The sequence below is a fragment of the Eptesicus fuscus genome, chromosome 16 (assembly GCF_027574615.1).
Source record: "Eptesicus fuscus isolate TK198812 chromosome 16, DD_ASM_mEF_20220401, whole genome shotgun sequence".
NCBI lineage: Eukaryota > Metazoa > Chordata > Mammalia > Chiroptera > Vespertilionidae > Eptesicus > Eptesicus fuscus.
In genome coordinates, this window is record NC_072488.1 from 4,455,765 (window position 1) to 4,473,063 (window position 17,299).

At 54.3% G+C, this 17,299-nt stretch overlaps 1 protein-coding gene across 1 annotated transcript in view; it reads right to left on the minus strand.

Annotated features, from left to right (window-relative positions):
- The window catches only part of NBAS (NBAS subunit of NRZ tethering complex), a 197,573-nt gene that overhangs the window by 20,657 nt on the left and 159,617 nt on the right, over nucleotides 1-17,299 (minus strand). Inside the window, exons 45-47 of the mRNA XM_028140372.2 lie at nucleotides 5,614-5,832; nucleotides 2,884-3,086; nucleotides 763-852 (exon numbers count right to left, since the gene is read on the minus strand). Coding sequence (XP_027996173.2) covers nucleotides 763-852; nucleotides 2,884-3,086; nucleotides 5,614-5,832 — 512 coding nt within the window. The remainder of the gene's footprint in view (nucleotides 1-762; nucleotides 853-2,883; nucleotides 3,087-5,613; nucleotides 5,833-17,299) is intronic.

The following is a 17,299-nucleotide window of genomic DNA, read 5'->3' on the forward strand; positions in this document are numbered from 1 at the left end:
GTTGGCTGTGGGAGCACACTGACCACCAGGGGGCAGCTCCTGCATTGAGCCTCTGTCCCCCAGTGGTCAATGCACGTCATAGCTACCGTCCGGTCATCCGGTCATAACCGTTGCTTAGGCTTTTATATAAATAGATCATACCCATTAAAAAAGGAAAACTGGGACAAGGCCTTCCAGGGTCGACATGGAGATCAGACGTAGGGGAGATCTTTGTAAACTCAGGCAGTATCTAACCATTCATTCATTGTTGCCGCTATTCCTATCACTGCCATTGCACGCGGATGAGAAATTCTTTCTAAAAACGGCATTAGAGACACATACCTTCTAGACTTATACAACGTGAATACGCTTAGTCCTCAGACAAGACAGATCTAGCATATAGAAAGCTTTTTAAAAACAATGTAACATACACTCTAGGAATTTCCATCCTTAGCCACTAAGTTAGAGGTGACAGCTGTAAATCCCTTCTCTAAGCCCAGGGAGCCCTCTCCCCCGCCTCCCTAGGAGGAAGGTGAGGAGCCCAGGCTCTCGCAGCACACAAGGCTCAGGGCAGGCGGTGAGCAGAGCTGACGGGGTACATGCAGCTGGGGAAGCCGTGTGTGCACCTGCAGTAACACTTTTAGTTCTGCAGAAAGCGCTCAGCTCTTCCTTTCAGAAACGCCTCGAAACAGTGCTTAGGCTTGGAAGCGTCACACACACTAATGTGATTCTGAGGCTCTGAGGAAGGCACTGAGTGAGACCGCCAGCCTGCTCCAGTCTTACCCCTGGTCCACGCTGGCACGGACAGCTGCCACGACGCCTTCCAGGACCTGGAGCGGGTCCCGGGGCCCACCGAGGTCGGCTCCGCCTCCGCTGTGGGGGAGAGAGGAACAGTGAGAAGAGGCCTCCGACGCAGCTCGGCATCCGCACTCAGATGCCCCAGGCGGGTGTCGGCCCAGCACCTGCAGCTCGGCCTTCGTGGATCTGCAGTCTGCAAACGTACGGAGCCCTGTCCTACCCGCAAGGACGTGAAAAGAACACTTCTTCCCAGAAGGAACTCACAGTCTAATGCATTTGTGTTTTCCTATCCAGAGGATAAAAAACCCTACCTGCATTCTGTCATTCAAAAAGCATTCCATGGACATTAAATACCTGAGCTATTTCCAACATTAAATATGTAGTGATCATCCACTTTCTCCAGTAGGTCTATTGACTCATATTTCCAGGGTACTTACAGACCAGGCACTGCTATGTTTTACATATACCCTGCCATTCTACAATCCCAACGGCCCATGACACAGGCGCTATTATTACGCCCAGTGTATCGTTGTGTGAGTCTGAAACTCCAGTGAATTCCCAAAATGCATCAGAGGAAAAAGACGTTTTAGTTGAGTTTTCTGAATAGTTTAAGTTATATGATTTAAGTCAACTGCTGGATTCAGTTATTTTCATGCCTTTGTTATTTTATGCCTATCACATTTTACCAACTTCCTCAAAGGTAATTGTTATGGATATTGTCAATGGGAGTTTCTTTTCCTATACGAAGAGGTGGTTGAACTCCTAATGTCCCCTTTCCTTCCACTGCTAAAGACTTACTCCACACTTATGGACTGTCTTAAGTATGTAAGCATAACATTTATGAGATCAGCCCAAATCAAAGCTTCGGTAGCAGAACTGGTGCAGCGAAGGAGGTTACAAGTAAAACTTACATCAGATTTTTTTTTCATGTAAATTAATGAAAATGTGCAATTTTTAGGAAATAAACTAAATTCATAGAGCATGAGTGGTTCAAAATTTTTATTTTTGTGAGCTGCCTGTAAAACCTTGATTTAAGAAACAATAAAAAGTAACTGAATAACAAGATACAAAATGTGGCAAATAAGTACCTCTCATCATTTGCAAGAGGAAAGTGGTTCTATAACCACCACCACCACCAAAGCCAACGTTAATAATAAAACAAGGCTTTATTAATTTGGCATTTATTATTTCTAAAGAACGTTACACTTTATTTCTCTCTCTCTCTCTATATATATATATATATAATCGCCAGCTACCTCAGAGCACTCCGGTGAAAATTGCATGAAGCTGGGGTAATTAAACTGATAAAGGCTCATTTGATTTCAGTTCAGCTGCTGGAAACTGACATGCATTTAATCAAAAAGTTCCTCAAGAGCAATACAGAATTACAAAGAACGCTTAAAAGGAGAATGAATTAAGCACAACTAAATCTTTTAGCCTAACTGCATTATTCACACAAAGCACTCGACGACTCATTATTTTCTTAGCTTAACTCCCCTCTGTTCTAACCCTCTGGATGCATTCCTATAAAGACACCAGCATATCCATACAAAGCTATAAGTTCTCGATTGTGAGTTTTTTGGTTTTTAATTTAATTTTTATTTTTTGCCATCATTTCAGGTAAATCATGTCACACTTCACAGAAGTCTAACGTCTGGAATGTGACTAACCGGGCCTTGGGAACTTCATAAGAACCTCTGGGAACCATTTCCACAGCTACGCGAAGGGGCACTGGGAAAGGTGAGATCTGCAAGTCCACCCTGAGGTCCCATGCAGCCTGGCACTTGGCTGTTTCACATGCCATTTTGGCCTTTCCCTTGTCTCAAGAATAATGGGGAGGGAGGGCGTGTGGAACCAGAAGTTAGCCACTTCCTTGACATATGACACACAATACCAACATGGAACCTTCTCCTGGTTCTCTAGTCTCCAGACACAGGACTTGGGGAAATGGAATCATCTGCCTCTCACTTCTGTACAGCACTTCACAGGTCACGGGATGCTGCGCCTGCATAGATGATGTGTTATCTTCCCAACAACCATGAACCAGGCACTGTCACTGGCCGAGTCTCAACTCAGGTTTGCCTCGACGGCTCCTGCATCGCTCACCTCAGTGCAGAAATGATTCTCGTCACGGCACTCTGCACTATGTCCTTGGGCGAGAGGTCAAGGGGGCCCACGGCCACCGCCAGCAGCTGCTGAATCATCGCCAGAGGTTGACCGTCCAAACACATGGCCACGGCTTGATCGTGAAGTTTCCCTTTTTCTGACCGGGAGAGATCATAGAGGTGACTGTATTTCCGCAGTATTTCCTGAAAAAAATAAATAAATAAAGTGGTATTCAACATCTAAACAGCCCACAGAAATTAAATGTCTACATGTACACAGTGAAGCTTTTAGAAGCTTCTCAGAGCAATTACGGGGCATCCTGGTACCTTTCAGTCCAGCCTCGTTGAAACCAACGGCTGTTTTGTGAATGACCCTCTAGGCCCAACACACTGCTCTACCCACTGAGCCCTGCATGTTTCAAGGAGAGCAGTGACAATTCTCCGATTTGAATATAATATACTTGCTTTAAAAATAAATAAGACAAGTAATTTAAAAACTTTAAATTTTTAATCAAAATTGTTATACCTATAAGTACAGACCAGAATAGCCAACGTTTACCCTAGTTCATGTAACTGTGGGTCACAGCTGGGCCAGCCAGGGGGCTCCCCAGCTCCCTCTCCCCATTACTTCATGCTGTGCGTCACACGGGCTAAAGGACTGAGAAACACAAGCTGAAGTGACTGTTAGCACACTTCTGAATTCTCCCCGTTATCTTCTCATTGAGGGGTTTGCGCTTGTAAGTCTCAGACGGATTTTGAAGTTTTCCAGTCGTTCATTATCTGAATTCCTCTCCACTGGCTAACCGTTCTAGTTAGGATTTTTCTTTACAAGCTAAGAATACAAGCTTAATAAACACGTAAACGCTAAGAAAAATAAACAGTGAGATTAGTGGCCACTCACAGGTTCATTTACTATAGCATTAAAGTTTAATTTTAAAAAATGTACACATCTAAACACTGTCTTCACCTACATGTACTTACTGATCTGTCAACGTTTCAGTGATGGGAAAGAACATCTAAACCCCGTGGCTGTTCCGTGGACCATCCAGACAAACGCTCCGAAGGCCACCAGGGCTTTCTCGTGCAGCCCTGGCACACCGGGCCTCACGCCTCTCCGTGGGCAGCCCTGGCACACCGGGCCTCACGCCTCTCCGTGGGCAGCCCTGGCACACTGGGCCTCCTGCCTCTCCGTGGGCAGCCCTGGCACACCGGGCCTCCTGCCTCTCCGTGGGCAGCCCTGGCACACCGGGCCTCCTGCCTCTCCGTGGGCAGCCCTGGCACACCGGGCCTCCTGCCTCTCCGTGGGCAGCCCTGGCACACTGGGCCTCCTGCCTCTCCGTGGGCAGCCCTGGCACACTGGGCCTCCTGCCTCTCCGTGGGCAGCCCTGGCACACTGGGCCTCCTGCCTCTCCGTGGGCAGCCCTGGCACACTGGGCCTCCTGCCTCTCCGTGGGCAGCCCTGGCACACCGGGCCTCACGCCTGGCCGTGGGCAGCCCTGGCACACTGGGCCTCCTGCCTCTCCGTGGGCAGCCCTGGCACACCGGGCCTCACGCCTGGCCGTGGGCAGCCCTGGCACACTGGGCCTCACGCCTCTCTGTGGGCAGCCCTGGCACACCGGGCCTCACGCCTGGCCGTGGGCAGCCCTGGCACACCGGGCCTCCTGCCTCTCCGTGGGCAGCCCTGGCACACCGGGCCTCACGCCTCTCCGTGGGCAGCCCTGGCACACCGGGCCTCCTGCCTCTCCGTGGGCAGCCCTGGCACACTGGGCCTCCTGCCTCTCCGTGGGCAGCCCTGGCACACCGGGCCTCACGCCTGGCCGTGGGCAGCCCTGGCACACCGGGCCTCACGCCTGGCCGTGGGCAGCCCTGGCACACCGGGCCTCACGCCTGGCCGTGGGCAGCCCTGGCACACTGGGCCTCACACTTGGCCGTGGGCAGCCCTGGCACACTGGGCCTCACGCCTGGCCGTGGGCAGCCCTGGCACACTGGGCCTCACACTTGGCCGTGGGCAGCCCTGGCACACCGGGCCTCACGCCTGGCCGTGGGCAGCCCTGGCACACTGGGCCTCCTGCCTGGCCGTGGGCAGCCCTGGCACACCGGGCCTCACGCCTGGCCGTGGGCAGCCCTGGCACACTGGGCCTCACGCCCGGCCGTGGGCAGGGGCTCCTAACCCCATGAGTGCTTTCTGAGACACCACAAGGGTCTCAACTAGAAACCAAATGGGGATCAATTTCACTAGCAAACTAATTCATATCAATAATAAAGTTACACTGAAAACACAGAATACAAAAACAGAAAGAATACACTCAATTTAAAAAAAACCTACTGAAACAGGCAGGGTGGTGATTTCTGAATTTTTCTGAAAATTCAGGGGAAACCTACCATTATTCAGTTAGAGAGCACAGAGCTGCGGCTAGAAGCGGGCGTCCAACCAGGGCCCCCCATCCTCAGCCTGGCGGCCCGCCCCCCCTCCTAGCTATCTACTCACCTCCTTCCTCTCAGGTTATCAGTGGTGTGAAGCGGCCTAAAATCCTTTTAAAAGAAGTGAAAACTGAATTGACTATCAAGTGATAAAGAAGAGGTGAGAGATAAAGGCTGAGGCCCATTTTCAAGGATATCTGCAAGGTGGAACCCTACCAGAACCGCTAATGCAGCTTTCGAGGGTGAAGGAAAGAAAACGCCGACGTTAGCCGGCCAGCTGAGCTTCTGGAAGACGTGTTCATTTCCTTACCTGCTCACTGTTCTGCAGAGAAACAATGAAGCTGTGGCTCAGGGTGTCCAGGTGAGCGAGGGATTTCTCCAGATGACTCAAGGTGTCCGCATAGGTCACCTTAGAGTCCCCAGCTTCCTGCACGTCCTCTTCCGAATTTCTTTTCCGTGGCTTCTCAATAAAATGTTTGACTGTCTTAATAGCCTTGTTCGTCATCTCCTTGCGTACTTCCACAGACAGCTTTACAAAAGGAAGGAACAACAGTGAGACAAACCAGCCCCAGGCACTGGCTATGGCGTGTTTAATAAGGCATTCGTGAGACAGAGAGAGCAAAGGTGAAATTTTACTCTAACCACTGGGTAGGGCTTTTGTTATCCTAGATTTTCTTCTGTGAAGAAGACAAAAACAGTGGAATATCATTTGCCCTGTTAAACCAGCAAAAAGAGATTTTTTTTTTACATGAGTCTTTTCTTTTAATATATTTTTATTGTTGGCAAGTCCTCTGCTCCAACATCTAAGAACACAGTCCACCCCCCTTCGTGCTTGTACACTGTCTGCTCAGCGTGCTCGGTCTAGGCCCACGCAGAAGTCTGTGCTTTCTAGAACTTGCTATTGGCCACAGGAGGTAAGTGTATATTTTCAGAGTTTACTTTTTTTTTTTTTTAATCTCATCACTAGTTTCATCAGAAAAGCTTTTTTCCCCCTTATTTTTAATGGTATTTAAAAATAACTAAATAACCTGACACTTATCAAGGATATAGAGTGCAAATAAATGCAACCCTAAGTTAATTTTTCCTGATGAGCCAGGGCCTCTCAAAAGCCAAATAATATTAGGAAAAAGATGCAAAGGCTTTTATTTCACTGGGCATTTCATTTCACTGGGCATTTGAGCTTTTCACCTCTTAACTTTGTAAAAACAGGTTTATTGCTGAAGGACGTGAGGGTGAGTTTAAGAAGTATAAGTTTAACACTGAATTTACAGTTAGTAAACTTGTTTTTTATAAATTCTTCTATGATGGAACAAGCAAGAAGTAAAAGAGAAAAAGATGGACCAAAATGTACCAGAGTGGAAAATAGCAATTTCTTCACTAACTCTAACCCACAAGGTACTTTTATTCTTAGCCGTCTTTTTTTGTGAAACCCACAGAATGAACGTGTCACTCATGTGCATCATTACCATAATAACCAATCAAAGATTTGAAACTATTCCCTGACAGCACTTTGTAATTGCTATTCAAAAAATGTGGATTTTGAAAGATAAGTGACTAAATTGTTCTATTGCTCAATAAATAGATAATGAACGTCAATTTTCCAGGCCCTGGAAAAATGAGATAAAAATATGAGCCAGGCTTTCGGAAATCACATTTAGTATAGGAGATGAGATGGTGGGGGGAGGGGGTGGAATTGAGGAGTCACCCATGACATCTGCACATCTCCTTGGGTCTACCTTCAAGATACACGCAGACTCCACCCAATTCCCACCCCTTCGCTGACACCCCTCAGCCCCAAGCCGCCATCGCCTCTTGCATATCGAATGGGTGCTCGCTGGCCTCCAACGTGGATGTGGCCGAGAGCTAATCACCACACACATGCGGACTCCACCGCATCTGCCCAACCCCTTGGCGCTGGGGTGAGCCACATTCCAGCCCATGGCATCTGAACAGAAGTGACGTGTCATGCCTGAGCCACTGCGATCAACAACCCGCATGCACTGCTGTCCCGTCTCCCTCTGTCGCAGCCCTGGCCATCGGGGAGGGTGCGGGTCCCAGACGGTGTAGCGTCCATCGGCTTGGACCCTACGTGCCTTGGTTTAGAGCTCTCTGCCGTCTCTCACCGCAACAGGAGCGTGAGGGAGCACGCAGGTTTGCTGTGATAAATGAAACCACTGTGACGGGGTGAACTGCCACTCCAGCATTACCCGGCAGCAGAGTGACACTTCACAAACATGCGCCACTCCTCTGCTCACATCTGCTTAGTGCTTCCAGTCACTAAGAATAAAAGCCAGTCTCCCTCACCCGCCTGTCTCACCTCCACCCCTCTCTCCACACTGTCCCCCCCTCCCAGCACCCTGGCCTCCCGGCCTCCCTCAGCGCCCTTCCACCTGCCGGTCCCTGACGGAAAGTCCTCCCAGGAACCCTCCTGGCTGGCCGTGCTGCTCTCGGGGCTTCCTCCTGACCCAGCGTTAGCTTCTTTTCTTTTCTTTTTAAATATATTTTTATTGCTTTCAGAGAGGAAGGGAGAGGGAGAGAGAGAAACATCCATGATGAGACAGAATCATGGATCAGCTGCCTCCTGCAGACACCCCACTGGGGATCGAGCCTGCAACCCAAGCATATGCCCTGGCCAGGAATCGATCCATGACCTACTGGTTCACAGGTCGAAGCTCAACCACTAAGCCACGTCGGCTGGGCTCGGCGTTGGTTTCTTCCTTCACGGCTGACATATTGAGCTTCTATCTGCTCCTGTCTGTCACTGTTATCTTCGCAGAACCCGGAACGTGGCTCACACATAATGAATGCCCCGTTTGTTGAATGTATGGTGGGCAGATGACAACACTGAAAGGCAGAAGCGCAGAAGCAGAGCCGCGGAGGTGGGAGCTCAGGGTGTATGCAGAACCCCTGGGAGCACTGCATTCAGACAGCAGGGCTGTGCAGGGCTCTGCTGCTCGTTCTGGTGTTTGTTGGGCTGGTTGGTTTTCAGATGCTTTAGGACAGTGGTCGGCAAACTGCGGCTCGCGAGCCCCATGCAGCTCTTTGGCCCCTTGAGTGTGGCTCTTCCACAAAATACCACGGCCTGGGCGAGTCTATTTTGAAGAAGTGGCGTTAGAAGAAGTTTAAAAAATTTGGCTCTCAAAAGAAATTTCAATCGTTGTACTGTTGATATTTGGCTCTGTTGACTAATGAGTTTGCCAACCACTGCTTTAGGAAGACCTAACACCCAGTCTCAGCTGAGGGCTGTGAGAGAACGGGCCTGGGCTGAACTTGACCTGTAGGCCGTAGTTCCCCAGCCCCTGAGCTTCAGTACTGAGAATCTACAGTTGGGGATGAACTGAGAATAAGCTGTGAGTGGCCTCGGCGCCCGGCTGGCCACACAACCTGCCCTCGGGGATGCAGACGCCACCGAAGGCAGCTGCACACTGAGGACCACGGCATGCACGTGTCTCACTCGGTGCCCATTTGAAAACACTCTGCAGGAGAAGCTTCCTCCAAAGAAACACAGGAAACTGCAGGTTCCGAGGGGGAAAGGTCATCCTTGCTCAAGCCTCCCTTCGTGGGTCCTTCCAGATCAGCTCAGAGTTCACCCTCGGGACGCCGTCGCCCCGACACGGTCTCCGCCAGGCACACGCCTCCCACTCCGTGCTCTCCGAATCCAAGAACAGGTCGCACTGCATTCAACTCGTCTGCTAATTTGTGGGTCTCCCTGACTAAACAACGAGCCCCTTCAGGGCAGAAGCTGTGCTGCCTAGGTCTCTGCGTCGCTGGCACCTCACACGACCTCTAGCCCATCACAGACCAATAGGGACATCATTGCCACCTCAAACGACGTCTAGCCCATCGCAGACTGACGGGGACATCACCGCCACCTCACACGACCTCTAGCCCATCACAGACCGACGGGGACATCACCGCCACCTCACACGACCTCTAACCCATCGCAGACCGACGAGGACATCACTGTCACCTCACACGACCTCTAACCCATCGCAGACCGACGGGGACATCACTGTCACCTCACACGACCTCTAACCCATCGCAGACCGACGGGGACATCACCGCCACCTCACACGACCTCTAACCCATCGCAGACCGACGAGGACATCACTGGCACCTCACACGACCTCTAACCCATCGCAGACCGACGGGGACATCACCGCCACCTCACACGACCTCTAACCCATCACAGACCGACGGGGACATCACTGCCACCTCACACGACCTCTAGCCCATCGCAGACCGACGGGGACATCACCGTCACCTCACACGACCTCTAACCCATCGCAGACCGACGGGGACATCACCGTCACCTCACACGACCTCTAACCCATCACAGACCGACGGGGACATCACTGGCACCTCACACGACCTCTAACCCATCGCAGACCGACGGGGACATCACTGGCCCCTCACACGACCTCTAGCCCATCGCAGACCAACAGGGACATCACTGCCACCTCACACGACCTCTAACCCATCACAGACCGACGGGGACATCACTGGCCCCTCACACGACCTCTAACCCATCGCAGACCGACGAGGACATCACTGTCACCTCACACGACCTCTAACCCATCGCAGACCGACGAGGACATCACTGTCACCTCACACGACCTCTAACCCATCGCAGACCGACGAGAACATCACTGTCACCTCACACGACCTCTAACCCATCACAGACCGACGGGGACATCACCGCCCCCTCACACGACCTCTAACCCATCACAGACCGACGGGGACATCACTGTCACCTCACACGACCTCTAGCCCATCGCAGACCGACGGGGACATCACCGCCACCTCACACGACCTCTAACCCATCACAGACCGACGGGGACATCACTGGCACCTCACACGACCTCTAACCCATCGCAGACCAACGGGGACATCACCGCCACCTCACACGACCTCTAGCCCATCACAGACCAATAGGGACATCACCGCCACCTCACACGACCTCTAACCCATCACAGACCGACGGGGACATCACTGTCACCTCACACGACCTCTAACCCATCGCAGACCGACGGGGACATCACTGCCCCCTCACACGACCTCTAACCCATCGCAGACAGACGGGGACATCACTGCCCCCTCACACGACCTCTAACCCATCGCAGACCAACAGGGACATCACTGCCACCTCACACGACCTCTAACCCATCGCAGACCGACGGGGACATCACTGGCCCCTCACACGACCTCTAACCCATCGCAGACTGACGGGGACATCACTGGCCCCTCACACGACCTCTAACCCATCGCAGACTGACGGGGACATCACTGGCCCCTCACACGACCTCTAGCCCATCACAGACCAATAGGGACATCACTGCCACCTCACACGACCTCTAGCCCATCACAGACCGACGAGGACATCACTGTCACCTCACACGACCTCTAACCCATCGCAGACCGACGAGGACATCACTGTCACCTCACACGACCTCTAACCCATCACAGACCGACAGGGACATCACTGTCACCTCACACGACCTCTAGCCCATCACAGACCGACGAGGACATCACTGTCACCTCACACGACCTCTAACCCATCGCAGACCGACAGGGACATCACTGTCACCTCACACGACCTCTAGCCCATCACAGACCGACGGGGACATCACTGCCACCTCACATGACCTCTAACCCATCGCAGACCGACGGGGACATCACCGCCACCTCACACGACCTCTAGCCCATCACAGACCGACGGGGACATCACTGTCACCTCACACGACCTCTAACCCATCACAGACCGACGGGGACATCACTGCCACCTCACACGACCTCTAGCCCATCGCAGACCGACGAGGACATCACTGTCACCTCACACGACCTCTAACCCATCGCAGACCGACGAGGACATCACTGTCACCTCACACGACCTCTAACCCATCGCAGACCGACGAGGACATCACTGTCACCTCACACGACCTCTAACCCATCGCAGACCGACGGGGACATCACTGCCCCCTCACACGACCTCTAACCCATCGCAGACCGACGGGGACATCACTGTCACCTCACACGACCTCTAGCCCATCGCAGACTGACGAGGACATCACCGCCACCTCACACGACCTCTAACCCATCGCAGACTGACGAGGACATCACCGCCACCTGACACGACCTCTAACCCATCGCAGACCAACAGGGACATCACTGCCCCCTCACACGACCTCTAACCCATCGCAGACCAACGAGGACATCACTGTCACCTCACACGACCTCTAACCCATCGCAGACCGACGAGGACATCACTGTCACCTCACACGACCTCTAACCCATCGCAGACCGACGGGGACATCACTGTCACCTCACACGACCTCTAATCCATCGCAGACCAACAGGGACATCACTGTCACCTCACACGACCTCTAACCCATCGCAGACCGACGGGGACATCACTGGCCCCTCACACGACCTCTAACCCATCGCAGACCGACGGGGACATCACTGGCCCCTCACACGACCTCTAGCCCATCGCAGACCAACAGGGACATCACTGCCACCTCACACGACCTCTAACCCATCGCAGACCAACAGGGACATCACTGTCACCTCACACGACCTCTAACCCATCGCAGACCGACGGGGACATCACTGGCCCCTCACACGACCTCTAACCCATCGCAGACCAACAGGGACATCACTGCCACCTCACACGACCTCTAACCCATCGCAGACCGACGGGGACATCACTGTCACCTCACACGACCTCTAACCCATCGCAGACCGACGGGGACATCACTGGCACCTCACACGACCTCTAACCCATCGCAGACCGACGGGGACATCACTGCCACCTCACACGACCTCTAGCCCATCACAGACCAATAGGGACATCACCGCCACCTCACACGACCTCTAACCCATCGCAGACCGACGAGGACATCACTGTCACCTCACACGACCTCTAACCCATCGCAGACCGACGAGGACATCACCGTCACCTCACACGACCTCTAACCCATCGCAGACCGACGAGGACATCACTGTCACCTCACACGACCTCTAACCCATCGCAGACCGACGGGGACATCACTGTCACCTCACACGACCTCTAACCCATCGCAGACCGACGGGGACATCACTGTCACCTCACACGACCTCTAGCCCATCGCAGACCGACGGGGACATCACCGCCCCCTCACACGACCTCTAACCCATCGCAGACAGACGGGGACATCACTGCCCCCTCACACGACCTCTAACCCATCGCAGACAGACGGGGACATCACTGCCCCCTCACACGACCTCTAACCCATCGCAGACCGACGGGGACATCACTGCCACCTCACACGACCTCTAACCCATCACAGACCGACGGGGACATCACTGCCACCTCACACAACCTCTAGCCCATCACAGACCAATAGGGACATCACTGCCACCTCACACAACCTCTAGCCCATCGCAGACCGACGAGGACATCACTGTCACCTCACATGACCTCTAACCCATCGCAGACAGACGGGGACATCACTGTCACCTCACACGACCTCTAACCCATCGCAGACCAACAGGGACATCACTGCCACCTCACACGACCTCTAACCCATCGCAGACCGACGGGGACATCACTGGCCCCTCACACGACCTCTAACCCATCGCAGACTGACGGGGACATCACTGGCCCCTCACACGACCTCTAACCCATCGCAGACTGACGGGGACATCACTGGCCCCTCACACGACCTCTAGCCCATCGCAGACCGACGGGGACATCACTGCCACCTCACACAACCTCTAGCCCATCACAGACCAATAGGGACATCACTGCCACCTCACACGACCTCTAGCCCATCACAGACTGACGGGGACATCAGTGCCACCTCACACGACCTCTAACCCATCACAGACCAACAGGGACATCACTGCCACCTCACACGACCTCTAACCCATCGCAGACCAACAGGGACATCACTGTCACCTCACACGACCTCTAACCCATCGCAGACCGACGAGGACATCACCGTCACCTCACACGACCTCTAACCCATCGCAGACCGACGAGGACATCACTGTCACCTCACACGACCTCTAACCCATCGCAGACCGACGAGGACATCACTGTCACCTCACACGACCTCTAACCCATCGCAGACCGACGGGGACATCACTGCCACCTCACACGACCTCTAACCCATCACAGACCGACGGGGACATCACTGTCACCTCACACGACCTCTAGCCCATCGCAGACTGACGAGGACATCACCGCCACCTCACACGACCTCTAACCCATCGCAGACTGACGAGGACATCACCGCCACCTGACACGACCTCTAACCCATCGCAGACCAACAGGGACATCACTGCCCCCTCACACGACCTCTCACCCATCGCAGACCAACGAGGACATCACTGTCACCTCACACGACCTCTAACCCATCGCAGACCGACGAGGACATCACTGTCACCTCACACGACCTCTAACCCATCGCAGACCGACGGGGACATCACTGCCCCCTCACACGACCTCTAATCCATCGCAGACCAACAGGGACATCACTGCCACCTCACACGACCTCTAACCCATCGCAGACCGACGGGGACATCACTGGCCCCTCACACAACCTCTAACCCATCGCAGACCGACGGGGACATCACCGCCACCTCACACGACCTCTAACCCATCGCAGACAGACGGGGACATCACTGCCCCCTCACACGACCTCTAACCCATCGCAGACAGACGGGGACATCACTGCCCCCTCACACGACCTCTAACCCATCGCAGACCAACAGGGACATCACTGCCACCTCACACGACCTCTAACCCATCGCAGACCGACGGGGACATCACTGGCCCCTCACACGACCTCTAACCCATCACAGACCGACGGGGACATCACTGGCCCCTCACACGACGTCTAACCCATCGCAGACCGACGGGGACATCACTGGCCCCTCACACGACCTCTAGCCCATCGCAGACCGACGGGGACATCACTGGCCCCTCACACGACCTCTAACCCATCGCAGACCAACAGGGACATCACTGGCCCCTCACACGACCTCTAACCCATCACAGACCGACGGGGACATCACTGGCCCCTCACACGACGTCTAACCCATCGCAGACCGACGGGGACATCACTGGCCCCTCACACGACCTCTAGCCCATCGCAGACCGACGGGGACATCACTGTCACCTCACACGACCTCTAACCCATCGCAGACCGACGGGGACATCAGTGCCCCCTCACACGACGTCTAACCCATCGCAGACCGACGGGGACATCACTGTCACCTCACACGACCTCTAACCCATCGCAGACCAACAGGGACATCACTGTCACCTCACACGACCTCTAACCCATCACAGACCGACGGGGACATCACTGTCACCTCACACGACCTCTAACCCATCGCAGACCGACGGGGACATCACTGTCACCTCACACGACCTCTAACCCATCACAGACCGACGGGGACATCACTGTCACCTCACACGACCTCTAACCCATCACAGACCGACGGGGACATCACTGTCACCTCACACGACCTCTAACCCATCGCAGACCGACGGGGACATCACTGGCCCCTCACACGACCTCTAACCCATCGCAGACCGACGGGGACATCACTGTCACCTCACACGACCTCTAACCCATCGCAGACCGACGGGGACATCACCGCCACCTCACACGACCTCTAACCCATCGCAGACCGACGGGGACATCACCGCCACCTCACACGACCTCTAACCCATCGCAGACCGACGGGGACATCACCGCCCCCTCACACGACGTCTAGCACATTGGAGACCAACAGGAAGTAGCTGCTGAGCACTGATCAACTCTGATCAACGACACATGAAAGACCCTCCAAGAGGCAATGAAATGACACGTGCTGACATGTCCCTAGAAACATGTGTTCAGAATGTGCCGGAAGGCTCCGATTTACTCTGCAAAACCCTGTTCCTGGCCGAGGGCTCCATGAGACTAAAACTGGGAAAGGACATTAAAATGGAACAAAACAAACAAACTGGGGCCAGATGTATGCCATCGGGACACAGCCAGTCCATGGTCATCACGCAGCAAGGGGCACAAGGACATTAAACCAGCGATGACTTTCAGTTCCTTCATTCTACAGACAACGTCCCCCGAGCGGGTGCTGCAGGCTGGGTGCCTCGGGCCGGTGCTGGGCACACAGACAGCCTCGGTCAGGCCCCCGCCCCGAGGTGTGTCCAAGTCCGGCTGGAAATGCGGAGAAGCATGATCCCCACAAACTACAGCAGGGTCAGGACGGGACGCGGTGGAGGGTCAAGAGGCGCCCTGGTCCCGATGGACGGGTTGTAAAGGAGGCTACGTGTCAGGAGAGCCCTCGGGAGGGAGTGGGCTTCACGACGAGGGAAGAATGCCCAGGGGTCACCCGGCTGGGGGGAGACGCCTTGGCTGGGACACAGAGGACAAGTAGAGGCCACCAGAGAGGAGGACGAGCCAGCAGCGGTGACCACGGGAGGGCCGCAGGTTCCTCATCACCTTCACGCCTGGGAAGCCTGACACAAGGGGCCGCAGCAGAGCCTGCGCCTCCGGAGCGACTGCTGTCAGGGCCTGGCTTGATTTAAAGTCCACGCGACCACTCTCATCGCGGGCAGGCGCTTCAAGGCTGATCAGCCTCGCGAAGCAGGCACTTTTCCTTCTTCCTTTTCGAAACGAGCACTGCATGGCTCTGGGGATGAGGCTGAGATTGAGGAGCTGCAGGGGGCCCGGGGAAACCCAGCGGCTACCACAGAGTCCGGTGGGAAACGGGGTTGGCATGCTGCTTACACCGTAATGGCAACGACGCAGGACAATGGGCAAATCAAGAGCAAAATTACTTTATTCACATATTTCCACATCACTGTTACTCTGAGATGGAAAACCATTTCTTTGACTAATGAAGGATGGCTAGACAGCCACTCGCTTTGGTCTCCATTGAAAACCTCGCAGGACTTTCCATCTTCCCCCCTTCAGGCACGAACACCCACCCCTCGCCACATGCGAGGCCTGCCATCGGCACAGGGATACCAAGGTAATGCACACCCACTCCCTACCTGTGAACATATACATCCTGATGGGGAAGCCCAACGCAACAATAAGTATTCACAAAACGCGGCCGAAGTATAAGTAGGTGAGGGCACCTAGAAAAAGGTCTGGCCCCACCAGCGTGGCTCAGTGGCTGAGCGTCCACCTATGAGCCAGGAGGTCACGGTTCAATTCCCGGTCAGGGCACGTGCCCAGGTTGTGGGCTCAGTCCCCAGTGTGGGGCATGCAGGAGGCAGATGATCAATGATTCTCTCGCATCATTGATGTCTCTCTCTCTCTCTCCCCCTTCCTCTCTCAAATCCATTTAAAAAGAAAAGTATCTACCTTGGAAAAAAGGCCAGCAAGTCTGCACAAAGGTGGGGCAGCCCACCAGGATGTGGAGGCTGCGCATGTATTCCCGGGAGGAAGGGGCGGGGCGGGCTCCAGGCAGAGGGAGCCGCTTTATAAAGCGTGTGCTCAGTGCTGTGACCCTCCATCTTCCAGCGTGCAAACACCCAGGGGGATCACATGCCCCCTCAACAGTGGTCACTGCCGCAGGGGGTTTTGAGGGCAGAGCAGCAGCTAACACTACGTTCGGGGGAAGGGGAAGAATTGTTCCTGAAAGAGATCACAATATCCCAGGACTCTGACCCCACAGCCCCTCCTGAACCTCGTTGCCAGGGAAAGGTCCACACTCCTCCCCTCCAGGCTCGCAGGAGCCACTGCTCTGGGGGTGGGGGTTAGAGGGGTGAGGCATGGTGGGCAAGGCCAGCAAGTGTGCTCAGGCAGGGACTGTCCTGCAGGAGGCGGGGTCCATGTGCAGGGGGCTGGAGTCACCGCGGAGCATGCTGGGAAACCACACGTTTTCCTTTAGGGGCCAGGTCTTCCACCCGGGGGGTGTGCGCCACCCTCACTCACACAAAGGCTTTCCAAAGGTTACACAGGTGCAGGCGGGTTAAGGGCACTGGTTTCTGA